Source organism: Emydura macquarii, unplaced genomic scaffold (assembly GCF_026122565.2).
Source record: "Emydura macquarii macquarii isolate MOO-44397 ecotype Brisbane River unplaced genomic scaffold, CSIRO-AGI_Emac_v2 contig_431, whole genome shotgun sequence".
NCBI lineage: Eukaryota > Metazoa > Chordata > Testudines > Chelidae > Emydura > Emydura macquarii.
Genome location: NW_027130568.1, coordinates 11,634,249 through 11,651,354, shown reverse-complemented (window position 1 = coordinate 11,651,354; position 17,106 = coordinate 11,634,249). Strand labels below are relative to the sequence as shown.

Sequence of the window (17,106 nt, the reverse complement as noted above, 5' to 3'; positions counted from 1 at the left end):
GATGTGAAAATTTGATACTACTTTAAAGAGACAACTCAGATGAGGGCAAACATACTTTATCTTTAAAGAATACTATACAGTGATTTGGAAGTTAGAGCACACAGCTCAGTGACCCTTCTGGCAGAGGTAATAGCTATAAGAAAAACCACTCTCTGTGAAAGATGTAGTATGGAGCAGGTTGCTAAAAGCTCAAATGGTGGTCTTATAAGCTTCAACAAGACCAAGTTCAAGTCCCAAGGGGGAACTGATTCCCTTATTTGAGGGTACAGACTTTCCAGGCCTTAAGGAATCTGATTGTCATATCATCTGAAAAAATGGAACCGTTATCCATGTGACGGTGAAAAGCTGATATGGCTGCCAGGTGAACCTTAACAGATGAAATGGCTAAGCCTTGTTTCAGGTACAACAGATAGTTTAGTATATGTTGAATAGATGACTGCATCAGCGAGACTCCGGTTTGACAAGCTCAGATAGAGAACCACCTCCATTTTGACCGGTAGGCAGCCCTGGTGGAGGGCTTTCTGCAACTCAGTAAGTCCTTTAACCCCTGGAGCTTCATGTCAGTTTGCTCTGAAAAGAGAGGGGATCCCTCGAATGGCAGGTCCTGTAAAGTTTGTTGGACTCCTGTAGAGGGGTTCACGGTAGGGTGGTGAGGAGGAGTCTTGAGGAGGGGTAGTGAGAGTGGCTCCAAGGACAGAAGATGTAGGATCTGCCCTCTGATTCAGAAGACGACGACTCTCCTCCCACAGACCATGGAGGTGCTGTTCCAGGTGGTGCCGGTGACCGGTGCCGAGGCAGAGAGGCCTGCAGAGTGGTGAACTCCATGGGATACCCCTTTGACGATACTAAAAGGCAAGCCATCAGATGTGCATGTGGCTGCCACAGTGCTGATCACTGTAGTAACCCTGCCGACTCCCCCATGCCTGTCAGCGCCCTCTCGAACTGCCAGCAGCACCAGCACCAACAGGGTTAGGAGATTCCTGGCAGCCAGATGCCTCCAGCTTGGTCAGTACTGAGATAGCGTTGGTACAGTGAGGTGCCCCAGATGCGGAGGGTGTTCCTTCTGGCTCCAGACTTGAGGGTACCTGCTTAGGTGCCAGAATCAAGTGCCAGCTTCTGTGATGCCAAAGCAGAGGAGGTCTAAGACTTAGACTGCACTCTACTCTGAGCCCCATACCTAGCAGACTTTGGTGCCAGGGATCTTCCTTTCCTGGCAGTCTGCTTCTTATGCCTCTTTTTAGGCACGGGGGATGGAGAGCAGTGTTGGGACTCAAGCACGATAGGAGGCGTGCTCCTTACCGACACAGAGGCACTCGGTGCCGAGTTTGACTGACTTGTCTCAGATGGAGGTCTCAAGGCTGCCTCTGTGAATAGAAACTGTAGCCTGGCTTCTCAGTCTTTCTTCATGTGAGGCTTAAAGGCCCTGCTAATTTGGCAATGTTCCCCTATATGAGCTTCCCCAAAGCACTTTAAGCAACTTGCGTGTGGGTTGCTCTGGGATATAGCCTTATTGCAAGCAACATAGGGCTTGAAGTCCAGTGACCTAGGCATCCCTTGGCATCGGGAATCAATCAAAACCCTCAGGTGGGGTAAAAACCTAACTAACTTTACTAAAACACTAATAACCGGTATAACACTAAACTCTTTACACTAAAATTAGGACCGTCAAACGATTAAAAAATAATAGTCGTGAATAATTGCCATTTTAATCACACTCAAACAATAATAGAATACCAATTTAAATTTATTGTATATATTTTTGGATGTTTTTCAACATTTTCAAATATATTGATTTCAGTTACAACACAGAATACGAAGTGTACAGTGCTCACTTTATATTATTTTCTATTACAAATATTTGCAGTGTAAAAAAGATAAACAAAATAAATAGTATTTTTTTCAATTGACCCCCCATACAAGTAATGTAGTGCAATCTTTTTATTGTGAAAGTGCAACTTACAAATGTAGAATTGTTATTTTTTTCAGATAACTGCACTGAAAAACAAAACAATGTAAAACTTTAGAGCCTACAGGTCAAAGCATGAAGGGGCATATGGATGTTTAGTATATCTGGCATGTGAAATACCTTGCAACTCCGGCTACAACATTGCCATACAAACGCCTGTTCTCCCTTTCAGGTGACGTAAATAAGAAGTGGGCTGCATTATGTCCCGTAAATGTAAACAAACGTGTTTGTCTAAGTGATTGGCTGAACAAGAAGTAAGACTGAGTGGATTTTTATGAGGTCAATTGAAAAACGCTATTTCTTTTGTTTATCTTCTTTACAGTGCAAATATTTGTAATAAAAATAATAATATAAAGTGAGCACTGTACACTTGTATTCTGTGTTGTAATTGAAATCAATATATTTGAAAATGTAGAAAAAGTTTTAAAAAATACATTTAAATTGGTATTCTATTGTTTAACAGTGTGATTAAAACTGCAATTAATCACGCCTATTTTTTAAAACTAGTTAATTTGTTTTGCGTTAATTCCATGCATTAATGATGAGTAATTGACAGCCCTAAATAAAATACAAGAGTACACAGTCCACCGTCACATGGAACTGAGGGGGCTCAGACGGGGCCCTTTAAGCTGGCACCACCAGCATGCAGCAGCAGAGGCTATTCAAGCCACCCCAAGGGGTAATACACAGAGAAAAATTTCACAGGGCACATGCATAACCAAGAGTGGAATGCACATACCGTAAGCAATCTGTATAACCAGGTGCTTAGGCAAACATTTTCAAATTTTGGGTGCCTAAAATTAGGCATCTAAATAAAAGTGACCTGATTTTAAGAGGTGCTGAGCATCTGCAGCTCTCAAAGACAGCAGAGAGTTTGCAGCACTTCTGAAAAAAATGAGATACACCAGAAATAGATTAGACTTTCCACTGGATTTTTGTGAGGGGAGAAAGAAATTGAAAGACTGAAGATCTTCAAACCCCCAACAGTGTTGTTATTAGTAATCCTTCAACATTATTCATAATCCTTCAACATCTGGCTCTTCAGTGAGTCATACACACATTAACTAATTAGCTACTAGATAGTCTATGTGTACTATGAGAAATCTTTGTTTTACAATCCTTCCAAGAAGCCTTGGAAAACCTTAGTCCTCCTTCCCTGGCCATCTTGCTCAGTAATGGGAAGGACTCTTGCCTTTATTAAGCACATGGAGGCAAGAAGACATTCCTTGCTTTCTCTGAGTGTGTTCTCTGTTCCTGCTCAGAAATTGGATTACAAGAAGGAGTTGGACTTTGGGCTGGACTCAGTTAGTGTTCAGTAAGGTTTTTACTTCAAGTTGTGGCTTCACCCATGGGATTTCAGTGGCAGATAAAGCTTTGTTTCTTGGCTCAGTCAAGATAAAAGTAACCTTTTTTGTGTAGCAGCTGCTATGAGAACACTATCACTTTCACATTTAAGTCGGTTTTCAAAAGACCCCATAGAAAAATAGAAAATAATGTTTGAATTATTGGATCTACTTTCATTTACCAATGTTCAGATTGCAAAGCTCTATAGACGAAATACAATATGGTGTGAAATTTCAGATCAAGAATCAACCTGAAGGAGTCAGCCTTATTGGTGTCTTGATATCAGGATGCAATACTGCTGTGCTGGCACAAAGGTATTCTGGAGTGAAGTAAAATTTCTGCAGAGAATTTATGCTCAATTCATCCTTGACATGCCCAAGAGCATCTCATTAAATCCCTCAGTAACTATGTTTCCTTTTCATGATTATACCCATTGTGGAATTTTACTTTGATATATTAACTAAATATATATTTAAATATACATATTTATAGATAAAACTCCTCTTTTAGTCAATATTATTTCTGATTTTCTCATGTTAGTCTGAAGATCATAAAGAGCAGTTAGTATGTCCCCTCCCCCCATTAGAATGTAGCAAGTACTAGGATAAGTATGCAGTGTGTATTTGGTGAAAAAGTGGATTGAAAACATCAGAGTGCTATCTGCATCTGCTCGGCTAAGAGCCTTTGAACAACTGACTTTATTAATTCATTGTTATTTTTCAATTATCATGAGTGGTGTCAATAATATAGAATAGCCGCTGCGTGGCACCATAAATCTGACAGCAGTCTAAGAACACGTTCACTTTTCATTGAGTGTTGCACTGCAAAGTTACTGTATGATTCAGTAGAATAATGTCCTTTCACAGATATGCCACTGTGTATTATTGTTCCAGATGTCATTTAGGAATCACTTCACTAGGAATGGGGAGACCATTGAGAACAGCCAGTGTATTTGCTACTGCTTCTTCTACCATCATCTGGGTGGCTTGGACTGTAGCAGTTCCAATGTGAGGAGTTATGATAATGTTCTTTAATTTTAATAATGGATGATCTCTGCAAGAAAAAGAAAAGACAGCATAATTAGAGGTGAATTTTACATTGCTACTGCCATGTTCACTTTAATTGAAAATGGCCAAGTCTTAGGGCAGCAGTAGCTTTGGCAAAGTCTTGCACGTGAGGAAGAGGAACCATGATGCAAAGAGAGTTGCACAGAGCAGTGGAGACCTCATTTGCCCACTTCCTCTCCTGCACTGGCCTTACTGCCTTTCATGCTACAGCCAGGCTGCAGGCTGCAATACGTGAGAATAAGGGGCTAATTTGCCAGTTGCTTGTGCATGACGGCCTGAGGATTTGGCTTCAAGCAGCTTACAGGAATTTGTAGATGACAGATATTGACATTGCAAGCATATTTTTGCTCTTTCTAATGCGCATGGACACAGACTTTAAAAATTTGCACATAAGCAACTGGCCCCTGGCCCCGGAGAGAGTCAGGATTAGAACAAGGATTGGAACTCAGGAGTTCCTGCCTCCTAGTCTGGTGCTCGGTGTACCATAACACATCTCTCCCATGAAAATATGCAAACACCTATGTAAAATGTGATTTGGATTTGAAGATTGTGTCTAACGTATTCCCAGAATTTTGAAGGGATGCTGAAAAATTTAAGAATGTTTTCAGGTATTAATTTGTAATGCAAATAATTTCTGATAAATAGAAAGAAAACAGTTTTCTACCTTGGCAGAGGTTCAGGATATGTCACATCCAAAGCTGCAGCCTTAATAATCCCATTTTGGAGAGCTTCCACCAACGCGTCATGATCAACTACTGCACCTGCATTAAAATGGTAGTGTCTTATTTCCATATCCAGATAAGATACAGAAGAAAACTAATGTTCAGGTAAATTCAGTATCTTTAATTGAGAAGAAAGGTCACATAGTACAATTTAAAATACTATTGGATTTACAGTTCATTATAAAAACAAGATCTCCTTCTAGTAATAGTTAACCAAACAAGGAATTTTTTTATTAGCAAAGCAGCATGGTCCAGTGGACCGGGAACTGGATGCGAACAAGGGAGACTTGGTTCTATTTCTGGTTATGCCATTGATCTGCTCTGTGATCTTAGGTGAATTAATTTACCTCTCTGTGCCTCTATATCTTCATCTCTTCTTTATCTGTGTTATCTATTGAGACTGAAATCTCTTTGGGGCAGGGACTATTTCTTACAGATTTATATAGATTCAAAGGCCAGGAGAGACCACTGTGATCACCTAGTCTGACCTCTGGCATTGCACAGGCCAAAGCACTTTCCTGAATTAATTCCTGTTTGAAATAGAGTGGATCTTTTAGAAAAATATCCAATCATGATTTAAAAAATTGCCACCACAACTTTTGGTAAATTGTTCCATTGTTTAATTACTCTCATTGTTCAATTTTTTTTCACCTTATTTCCAAATCTGAATTTGTATACCTTCACTTCCAAGCCATTCCTTTCTCTGCTAGTTTGAAGAGCCCATTATCAAATATTTGTTCCCCATGTAGGTATTTATAGACTGTAATCACCTCTTAACCTTCTTTTTGTTAAGCTAAACAGATGGAGCTAACTGAGTCTATTGCTATAAGGCATGTTTTCTAATCCTTTAACCATTCTTATGGCTCTTCTCTGAATCCTCTCCAATTTATCAACGTCCTTCTTGAATTGTGATACTAGAACTGGAGACAGTATTATAGCAGCGGTTGCATCAGTACAGAGGTAAAATAACTTCTTTACTCCTCATGGAGATTCCCTAGTTTATGTCTCCAGGATCACATTATCCCTTTTGCCACAGAGCTGCGCAGGGAACTCATGTTCATGGGGCTGAGTGCCTGTAAGAGAATCAGAGTTCTTCACACATAGGATCTGCCACTCTATGTCACCTCAGTTGCCCCACCAAACACATTACAGCACCTTTTTCTGTCCCAGTCTAAACTTTCTGGCTTCTCTCCTCTGCTTCCCACTGTCCCCTTTCCCTGCACTTGCTTTTGCGCAGAAGCCACGAAAGTGAAGGTGTCACTACCTTATGTATTTGTATGGTGCCAAGGGGCCCCAGTCTCACTTAGGGCCTCTACACATTAGTGTAATACCAAATTATAATGACACTATTTAGTACAGGAATTCTACTGTACTAGATAAGACTCTCATTGGGCAGTAGCTGTCCTTGCACTCAGTTCATCATGAAGATATTTGTACCTTTTCCTGAGATGAAATAACTCTGAGCTAAACTCAGAGGTGCTGGACATTCACTGAGCCCCCATAACTCTTGTTGAGAGACATAACAGCATGGCTTGCCCCTTAAGGGCTGGAGGCTTGAGGCCAGCTAACCTTGATTACTGAAGGAACTGCTGTAGCCCATCTGTGCCGCATTAATAGCCATGATGGGGCCCGATGGAGGACAGTTAAGTCACTGGAATGGGGGGGGTCTCAAGACCCCCCATTTTTTAACAAAAGAAACATAAGCACAGAATTCATGTCTCTGCAGATTTTTTTCCCCCCTGCAGAATAATAGATTCTGCCGAGGAGGTGCTGCAATTACACCCTTTGTCCACCAGGAGCTGCTGTGGTGCCAGACAAGAGGGCAGCTGGCTCACCACCAGAGCAGCAAGCCATGGAGACGGAGGAGGCACTTTGGCCTTGGCCCCAGCCCCCCACTTCTACAAAGGTTCCAGCACCCTTGAGCTGAGTCCCTTGTAAAGGGCAGTGGGAAGCTGCAAAGAGGGGAAGTTCAGGAAAGTGGAGGGAGTGAGAAAGGTTGCTGCAGGGGGGGAAATCTAACACTAAGGAAGTTTGGGGGCTAAAACCAGGGAGCTGGAGGCTCTTATGAGGAAACCTGGATGGGGTTTGGGCCTAAAGGCCAGTAACAGAAGGCTGAGTTCTAGCTAGGAAGAGCTGGAGGATGGGCTGTGAGAACAGGCTGGAGCAGAAGAAGAGCTCAGGCTGTCAGAGAAGACACTAGAGCTAAGTATGGACTTTTGTGTGGTGAACTGTATTTGGAACCCTGAGGACGTTTATGAACTATTTGTGCGATTAAACTGACTCCAGGCAGGGGTGGTGGTGACTCAGAGAGAAGCCTGTGTGCAGTCCTTCAGGGGCTCTGAAGAGAGGGAAACAGAAGCAGAGTGTTGCGGAGTAGCCTCTGGCCATGAAGGAATGCTCAGGAGGCAACCAATCCTGTGATAAGAGGTCACTGGGAGTTGTAGATGATTAGCATTTGGTCTATAATTCACTATCTATTAGTTAAGTGCCAGCTATCCTGTGTACTGAACAAAACATGGAGGAAGACACAGACCTTGGCTGAGGGAGCTTCTTGATATAAATAGACAACATTCAACTCAACCGTAACTATAAAACTGCAACCAGTGCTTCCAGAATGCTCTACCTCTGCTGATGTTAATGAGAGTAGCAGTGGGTTTCATCAGTTCTAACTCCCTTTTCCCAATCAATTTGTGTGTCTGAGGCGTCAGGTTCACGACCAGCATTACAAAGTCAGATTGCTGGAGCAAGTCGTCCATCTTTTCACAGAAGCGGGCACCAACAGCCTGTTCCTCTTCTTTTCTGAGGCAAAAAGACCAGAATTATCTCTTATTGGTTAAAACAAAAACCACGTGCTGCTACTACTGCTACTACTCTGACTCCAGCCCAATAGAGGATGGAAAGAGCACATAGTTGCTGTCAACCAATGTCTTTGCTGTTATAAAAATATAAAATGGGGAACAATGGCTTAGAAAGAATTGGCTGACTCCTACAATCCTCTCTAAACTGGCCTTCAGTGAGGACTCTGGTGGGGAAGAGAGACAGGTGAATACATTAATCCAAGGGGAGTTGAGGAGGAACTAAAAGAAATGACATTTCATTCAGATCAATACCAAGCATGTTACTGTACTGATTATACTTATTTCCTAGTAAATTTCAGTGAAAAAACAGGTACAAAAACACCTCACTGGCTCCTTCTGTGTTTGTTAGTGGTAGATATGCTTTGTTCATGAACGTGTTCTCATGAGCACTTATATGAGTACAAGGGAAAGTGTATAATGCATTGTGAGATGATAGCAAATGAGCCATTTCTTGAAATGATTAGAACAGTTCACGCAAAACTCACTTAAGTGACACACAAATAAACATGCTTTTAATTTATATATTTTAACATCAAGAATTACTATATTTCCCCATGTATAAGACGCACCTTTTTCAAAAAATTTGGGGTCTAAAAACTGGGTGCGTCTTATACAGTGGTACTTACCCCAGGGCCGGGTGGTACGCGCATCGCCGCCGCCGCCGAATGGGCCCTTCCTCCCACCCCTGCGAAGCTTTGCCGGTGATGTACCGTAATACATTTTTTTTCAAATTTCGGGCCCCAAAATTAAGGTGCGTCTTATACATGGGAGTGTCTTATACATGGGGAAATATGGTATTTGAACTATGCTATGACCACCAATCATCTTCTCTCTAGTTACCCAGCTAAAAGGCAAAAAACAGAACTCCTTACTCAGTTTGTACTTGGTCCTTGTTAACGGCAATTTTGCCTGTGTAAGTACACGCTGACTAAGGAGTTCAGGATTTGGCTCACAGCTTGGAAACTGCTGCAGGATATAAAATATAAAAGTGATGTGCAATATATACTGGCTAGCCAGTATATATGTGCCACTGCCTTCTCTGAATGGAAGGTCAAAACTTCTCAAATAGATAAGATTCTCACCCCCTAGGTATTCTTGATCCTGCCTCAGTGCAGGGCTCTGGACTAGCTCAGTGGCTCTCAACCTTTCCCAGATTATTGGATCTCAAGTTTCACCTCACTTAAAAACTACCTGCTTACAAAATCAGACATAAAAATACAAAAGTGTCACGACTCACTGTTACTGAAAAATTGCTTTTTTACCATATAATTATAAAATAAATCAATTGGAATATAAATATTGTACTTACATTTCAGTGTATAGAGCAATATATAGAGCAGTATAAAACAAGTCACTGGCTGTATGAAATTTTAGTTTGTTCTGACTTCGCTAGTGCTTTTTATGTAGCTTGTTGTAAAACTAGGCAAATATCTAGATGAGCTGATGTAGCCCCCTGGAAGAATTCTTCCAGCCCTATGTTTCAGCAATTCTAGTGGCTAGTCAGAAGATGCTGCATGTGTGGCATTCAACTGTGAGATCTTTTCATGGTCAAGGATTCATTGCAGGTGGTAAAAGAGAAACTGAACAAAGACCATTTGAGAGGTCACTGCAGACAGGAACATTAGCCTCTGGTGTTGAAGATAGCTTAGCTCAATGTCACTTTTTATCACATTTTCTGGTTCTAATATGCATTTTGTTCATTAAATCCATTCTGTTGCTGTAACATGGGAGTAACAATGAAAGCAGTTTATTTATCTAAAAAACAATAAGGACGCTTGCAAGTTTGCATTTCTTTAAAAAAAATTTGGCCAACCCCTTACAGAATGGGCAGTGGTGGAGGTGAGGGGAACCTACTTTGAAAAGGAGCTATGTTTTGCTGACCCTTTTTCTCCTGATAAAGTTATCTAAATAGTGCTTAGAAATCATGCTGAATATATGATACTAACCCGCTCTGTTGTTCTTGTCCAAATTTTTCAAACTTGGCTGCCTAAAGTTAGGTTAGGCACCTAAATTCGTATTTAAGCAGGTAAATAAATGAGTAACCTGATTTTCAAAATCTGAGTACTCACAGCTCCCACTGAAATCAATGGGAACAGTGATTGCTCAGGACATTTCAAAATCAGCATGCTCATTTAAGTATCTCAATATGGATTTAGGCGCCTAATTTGTGGCAGCCAAGTTTGAAAATTCTGACCCTTGACAATGGTGGGAATTCTCACTTGAATGAGGCAAAGAGGATTTGGCCTAAACTGGGAAAGAGGTTCTTTGTAACAAAAAGAACTATGCATAACTTTTATAAGAATCAAAAATATAATCTGCTCTAATTCGCATCAGCTGCACTTTCACCTCTGGTTCCTGTTGTGGTACAGGATTTTCATTTCAAAAGCTTTGGCCCTCATGGCCACCTTATACCCAATGCTGCCCATGCCGATGATACCGAGGGTAGCCCGAGTGACTTCAACTCCCAGCCAGTTCACAGCAAAATACTCAGTCTGTGGAGAAACTGCAATCTGACAGCCTAAAAATAAAAAATGCTGAGTGAGAATTGGATCCTTAGTGGAGGAATTCTTCCCTCTTTATAATATCCTCTTTGGAGTTTGACAATAACTTCTCTTTCCCTGCCAGTTCAGACATTTTCCATTAGGCAAGCCTTGATTTCCCTCACCCCCTTTTCTGGATGCTTCCACTATGCACTATGCGGAAAGGAGTTGCCCTTTAAAGCACAAGCTAACAATAGCAACGCATCATCAGATATTCTAACATTATTCTGGGAACAGGGTTTGTTAATTTGAGTTCTTCGCTGTAGCAGGAGTGCAAAACAAAGTTATTCAGTGGATTTCCTAGCAAATCACCTGCTCTGGTGATGGAGATCCAAGGCCTGATGTCCATTGCCTTGCAACCTAATATAGTCCTTTACACTGATGCAAAAGGGGTATTAATGAGTGGAGAATTTTAATTTGCTTGCATTTTGCATTCACTTTGGATGGAAGTAAATAACTACACAAGGTGCAGGAAGTGGAGAATTAGAGTGCAGATTCTAGTCCAAACAGCCCTGTACATAAATCAAATCAGAGGCAACTTTAAGCACCTAATTTAGACAGAGGTCTTAATTCTGTTGCTGTTGCCACTGCCTTCAGTAGAAGTTGGACTGGGCTCAGAGTATCAGGAAAAAAATACAGAAAAAAGAAGACAACTTGAAAAACTGAATCTTTGGAGCATTTCTTCCCATAAAGATTTTTAAACATTATTTCAACCAGATAATCTGTGACAGAATAAAAATTAAATACACTATGCCAGAAATATATCTGACATGAAATGTATCTGACATGGAAATATCAGCAAAGGAATTTAAAAAGTTACCTTCCACCAGCTTTCTGGCAGATGCTAGCATCAAGGCCATTCCTATGTCTGCTGTGGAGTCAGAAACAGCATGTGGAGTATTGGTCACTTTAACTCCAAAGCTTGAAATCAGTTTCAAATCCAGATGATCCACTCCTACCCCAGAGTTTGCAATCACCTTTAAGTGAGGCAGGCTCTGGAGAAGCTCCCGGTCAACAACTGGCCTGCACTCATATATTAAAGTAGATTTGATTTTTTCACTCAATTTTTTTTTGTTTTCAAGAAATTCCTTCATGGTGATAAGGTGAAAGTGTTTCTTCAAGAGCTCCACATGGCCTTCCAGCACACCACATACCCCTCCTATTTCGAAGATCAAAAGACCAGGCCGCTCTTGCTCTGCCATGATCTGCAAAAAAGGATTAAGAGAAATATGTCCTTGAATATGAGAAAAGAATATTTTTATAAAAATACCGTTCAGTAGGTGTGATGGTATACCTACTCCACACTGGTCCAGCAGAGGCTAACCACATGCTATGCGCTGAGGAAGACACGCCCCCTCAACCCAGCTGAGTATGCTCCAAATGGAATCAGAGTACAAAAGGGAGAAGCTCAGATCAGTCTGAGCAGGCCACTGACAAGAGCAGACGTGTGCTGCAGACTGGCGCCGAAGCTCCAGGACACAGAAGCCAGTCAGGTTGAGACTCCAAAGGACCGACAGTTGACGCCAGTGGAAGAGAGACAGCAGAGGCCATGAGGCTACCAGCATTGCTAGTGAGTGTCCCAGGGAACGGGGCTGTAATAACGGGTGACTGAAATTGATTATAAAAGTACTGGTTCCCTAGGATCCTGGGTCAGGAGCTGGTGGAGAAGGGTGGGCCAAGGTCCGCCTAGCATGGCTGCCTCACCACCAGGGGCAGCCAACCCCTGAAGTGGCAAACTTTGATGCAGAAAGACAGTCTTACTGACTCTGGCCATTGGGCCATGCTGGCCTGAGCCTCTGGGCTGCTACATAAACCCAGGCCACTTGAGCCATAAAATATCCACTTGAATAACCTCCACAATCAGACACTCTATGATGAGGTGTACCTACTCCATGACAGTAAGGATCATTTAAATTCCTTTGTAACACATTTGTAAATCAGTACTTAGTGGAGCTACATACTTCTCTCAATTACAACATGTAAATCCAGAGTTACTAACTTGAGGTCAGTGGAGTTACTCTGGATTTACACTAGCATGGGGACCTGATCCAGCAACCAGTGAAGTGACCAGGAATCATACCAGTGACTTCAATGAGTACAGGATCAGGTGATGACAGAGCAGACCCCCATCGGGCCTAGTATCTGTAGGGGTGCTAAGAAGTACAACTCTGAATTGTCTCTCATTTCCAGAGAAATCACTCATTTAGTCCCAAAGTTACTTCCATTCCACACGTTTGGCGGCCCCTCACTTTTATTCTTGAAAATTATTGATCTCAGTAATAAAGAACCAGAGAAGTGAGGTTATTAAATAGAGTCATTTTAACTTGCCTGCATGACTGTCTGTTGTCTGTCCCTCATTTCAGATCTCTATCACACACTACATCAAGATTTGGATCCTGGCAGATTGAGAGGTATGCTAAAAAGAATCAGAACCTGTACTCCTCATCAGGATTCTGACCAGTCCATGCCAGAATCACAAGGGGTAAGGGGGTCATTATTTGTGGACTCCCCTCTTGCACATCTATGCAGGGATTATCCAGAATTTAGGCATGTAACAAACTGTCAATTCAGATATAAGTTTCTACCAAACAATATTTCGTCTTGTCTCAAACACACACTGACTAGACCTTGTTTACACTACACCTTGTTTCCCTAAAATTTCCCATTACAGCTACCAATGGTAACACTAATCTAGTCCTGTTGTGAGCTGTATGGTTACAAACTGAGCCACGTTATTATTTACTATTGTTACTTTGGCTAGAATGGACCCAGCTCCCAATATCTGAAGATATGATCCTACAAAATAAAATATAATAGAAACAGTTGTCGTGGAAAAGAATCACACTGCTACATTTTAGAGTTGGATCGGGTGCAGCTTTAATTGTGACACACACAATCACATAACCATAGCTATGGGGAATACTATAGCCATACGGAAAACCGAGGTGGCTATAGGGAAGTCAAGCAGCATGTCTGGATGCTGGGCAAATGTACTTCACCTGGCTACCAGATACAAAAGACTTATATAGGGGTTGCTTAGGTTCGTTTACATGTTGATCGTATAGTGGAATTTGATTAACAATTTATACTTAACAGAAAAGACAATCACAATGCACAGTGGGGCACACCAGATGCCCCCACAGGAATGCCCAATGAGTCACTTCAGTATACAGTGTAGTTTTCAGGGACCCTGGTTAACTCCGAAGATGGGTGGTGACACAATACTTGTTCAAATGCTAATTTGTATGGAGTGAGTTTCTATGGGGCCAGTAAGACACAGGGGGGCAGGTACTGGTACTTATCAAAACAGGTGAAATCTGTTCAGACTTCAATAAGGCTTAAGGCTCATAACAGAGACTTGCCTCTTGGGTGTGGTTCAGAGACCTCTTGTGTGACTTTAACATCTTTATCCTAATTTCAGTTTCAGGCTACAACTTCAGGCCAGGCCTTCTATGACCAGTTTCAGACCAGGCATTCTATTAATCAATTTTATGATTAATTCTTTGATTCCACACAGTTTAACAGAATAGATCAGCAAGCATACATTTAGGACATTTCTTAGAAAGCTATAATCTAAATGATCCAGATCTTTGTTGATTAAAGGAGATTCCCTGTAAATAATACATAGATCTTCTTTTTGGACTATGAGCACTGGAGTTAAAAAGTTACTTTGTAACTAAAATGGCAGAGCATGGGCACTCCTTAGGGAAAAAACTGTATGATTTTGATATGCCAACACTCTGCAGCCATTTTGTCTCCACATACTCAATCAGCTGACCATGCATTTTAATGTAATGACAGTAACAGGATCAGAACAAGATCAAGAAAATTAAGTAACTAAATGAACAAATTAATCACATTATTATACTGAAAGGGTCCTTCTCTCTTAGCTACATCCAACCGTATATCTAGCTGCAACTGCTGTTAACTGACAAGTGTTTTTTAATATCTGCCAACCCACACTGTTGCAAACCTTATGCAGTAGCCACATGCAGACATTACAGTTCTTAAAGCACTGTGCACCACAGCCTCCTAATCAGGATAAGTTAGATACATCATCCAGAATAAAATCTCTTCACTGACTATCTTCAGAATGAACGAGAAAACTGTTGAATTGTACCTTTTGTTCCTAGCATGTGAGTCTTCCTTCATTACAACACACTGCTCACCAAAATCACACTCAGACCTGTATTCATTTTAGAAGTACTTTCTCTATGTTCGTAAGCAGAAGTAAGAAAAACTATTTGTACGGAGACTGAATCCTCACCCTACTCTTAACACAGTGCACAAATGCAGAGTATGTCTACACTGCAACTGGGAGAGCAGCTGTGAGTGAGCATACCTGAGTTAGCTATGATGGAGCTAGTTTGCCAAAAATAGCAGAGTAGCCACGGCAGCACAGGCAGCTGCACAAACTAGGCACCCAAGTACATATCTATGGTCCGGGGGGAGGTGCCGTACCCTACTATTTTTAGTGAGCTAGCTTGATCAGATCTAGCTCAGGTATGCCTACACGTGCCACAATCACACCTCCTGACTGCAGTGTAGACAAACACCCACAATAGTCCAATTCACTGCTCCCTTGCACTTTGTGGAGTCATTTACACCAGGACAAAGTAAACGCAAAATGCTGCCCCTTTCTGATTTGTCAATGTTTTACACCCACCTCCTATTGGTGTATAAAGAGCTACACAAGAAGTGGAGAAATACTGAATGGGGCAACTCAAAGTACATAAAGTTAAGCATGTGCATGGAGTATTTGTTGGCTCGATGTCACAGATTGTGGGGCTCCTTGAGATATTTTGAGGTTAACTAGTGGCAGAATGGATAGAGATTTACTGGGATAGGGAACAATGTCTTTGCTTTCTGTTTGTGATAGACAGCTGGATGAGACACTGATGTGTGTGTGTGTATATATATATATATATATATATATATATATATATATATATACACACACACACACATATATGTATGGCACTGTACAGCGCCAAATACCAATAAAGGAAAAGTTTTTAAAATACCAAATAAATACTATGAGCTACAGTATACAATATCACCAATCATTGGATGTATTATGTGTCTGAACTGTTGACTGACTATAAATTTAGAGCTAGGACTGTCACTCTTTCTCTCTGTTTTGTTAGCACCAAGCACATTGAGCACTTAAATAATATTAATGTTAATAAATTAAAAATATTTAGTGGCAGCTTGTGCAGGGTAAAAGGCTCCCCCTGATACTAACCATGGTTTGGGGAGTACTTATTTCTGTTCCACCAGTGCTGTTTGGGCCAATCCTGTAGTTCCACCTGTAATCCATACTCCTCTTTGTCCAATGATACACACGAGAAACAACACTTGAATGAATAGGTCTACCAGCCAACTTTGGCCAGCCAGTGGCCAAGTGAATAGCTTCCACCAAACGTAATGCTTTAACTTTAAACATAATCATTCAGATTTCAGATGTCCAATGTGTTAAAAGTAAACCTGTTAAAGATACGGCAATTTAATTTTGGACTTGTATCATCTGCTGTGTCGCCAATGTTCATGATTTTATCACAAGTCTTGCAATATTTGATATTTTTCTTAAAGCCCCAGCTCCTCAATTCACTGGATTATTTGAGAAACAAAAGTAAGTTTCTAGCCTCGCAGCTATAGAGAAAAGTTTTAAAACATGAGCCCCAAAAGCTGAAACACCACAATGCAAATCAAAATAATCCAAACACTATTTTTTTTAAATCTCATTGTTTTTAAGACAATCTTATGATTTTTGTGGAGGCATGACTCACCATTTTTTAATGAGAAGGATTAGTAATACTGCATCTGGAGTTTTAACCCCACCAGTAGTCCAGAAGTTTTTGTATTCAATTAAGTAACCCTACAGAATTTCTACAGGCCTTGCTTTCTACTGAAGTAAGTAAACCCAGAACAAATCCCTTTCACTGACATTCTTTAAAAGCAAACTGATTATATTTATAATAAATAACCTGTTAGTTGATATTGCTTTCTTTCTGACGCTGATCCTGTTGTAATTGTGTCTTAAAACCTATGGCAATGGCAATAACACACAATCTCATCATGCAGCTACTTCCTGATCCCTGCAGCATACACACAGACACACACTACTGTGTATCATTGGTTGTAATCTTTAATACAAGGTCCCATAGCTGTCCTTACTCTGCCTGACCCAACCCCACATTGGTAATTCGTTCTAATACATATTTTTCCTGTGTAATTTCAGTTGGCAGCAGCTGAATACATTCACATGACCATGAGCACTGCCAGCCATCTCTGCCAGGTCCACCCTCTATCAGAGAGTCTCTGGACACTTCAGCAGAAACTGCTACAGTGTCAGTACTTGCCAGTCTCCACCTCCTCTTGGGCTTTCTGTGCACAAGAGGAGGAGGTAGAAACTGGCTAAATGATGTCACCTTCCCTGGTCCCTGCTTCCGAAACAGAATTCTATGGGGACGGGAATAGCAGAAGATGTTGTGGGATGTTTTTAGGGCCCTTCTCTGTGAGTTGCTACACACATTCTTGTGGCAATGGAATCTAATTCAGAATCCATCCACTATTGTAGAACTCTGCTCCAAAATCTAAGTTTTCATT

General features: G+C 41.1%; 1 protein-coding gene across 3 annotated transcripts; it reads right to left on the bottom strand.

Moving 5' to 3' along the window:
- Positions 1-1,742: 1,742 nt before the first annotated feature.
- Positions 1,743-16,610, bottom strand: LOC137146320 (probable 2-ketogluconate reductase). 3 transcript variants are annotated; one of them, XM_067537542.1, is made up of 7 exons: positions 16,485-16,610; positions 15,743-15,984; positions 11,318-11,702; positions 10,304-10,475; positions 7,723-7,898; positions 5,042-5,138; positions 1,743-4,363 (listed from the first exon to the last, which is right to left on the bottom strand). In XM_067537542.1, exons 2-7 carry the CDS (start codon positions 15,947-15,949, stop codon positions 4,207-4,209), a joined length of 1,194 nt encoding a protein of 397 aa, XP_067393643.1. In that variant the 5' UTR covers positions 15,950-15,984; positions 16,485-16,610; the 3' UTR covers positions 1,743-4,206. The 3 variants fall into 3 exon arrangements, with proteins under 3 accessions (XP_067393643.1, XP_067393646.1, XP_067393645.1); XM_067537545.1 differs by lacking the exon at positions 15,743-15,984 and having other exon boundaries at positions 16,485-16,596; XM_067537544.1 differs by lacking the exon at positions 15,743-15,984 and having other exon boundaries at positions 16,287-16,555.
- Between the last annotated feature and the right edge of the window lie 496 nt (positions 16,611-17,106).

Bases quoted from the DNA above. Each gene is read 5' to 3' on its own strand.
- LOC137146320 (XM_067537542.1), bottom strand. From the start codon at position 15,949: ATGATTATGTTTAAAGTTAAAGCATTACGTTTGGTGGAAGCTATTCAC. The intron at 11,703-15,742 runs GTTAGTATCAGG...CCTTTTTTGCAG, and splicing joins TAAGTACTCCCCAAACCATG to ATCATGGCAGAGCAAGAGCG. The intron at 10,476-11,317 runs GTAACTTTTTAA...TTTTATTTTTAG, and splicing joins TGCCAGAAAGCTGGTGGAAG to GCTGTCAGATTGCAGTTTCT.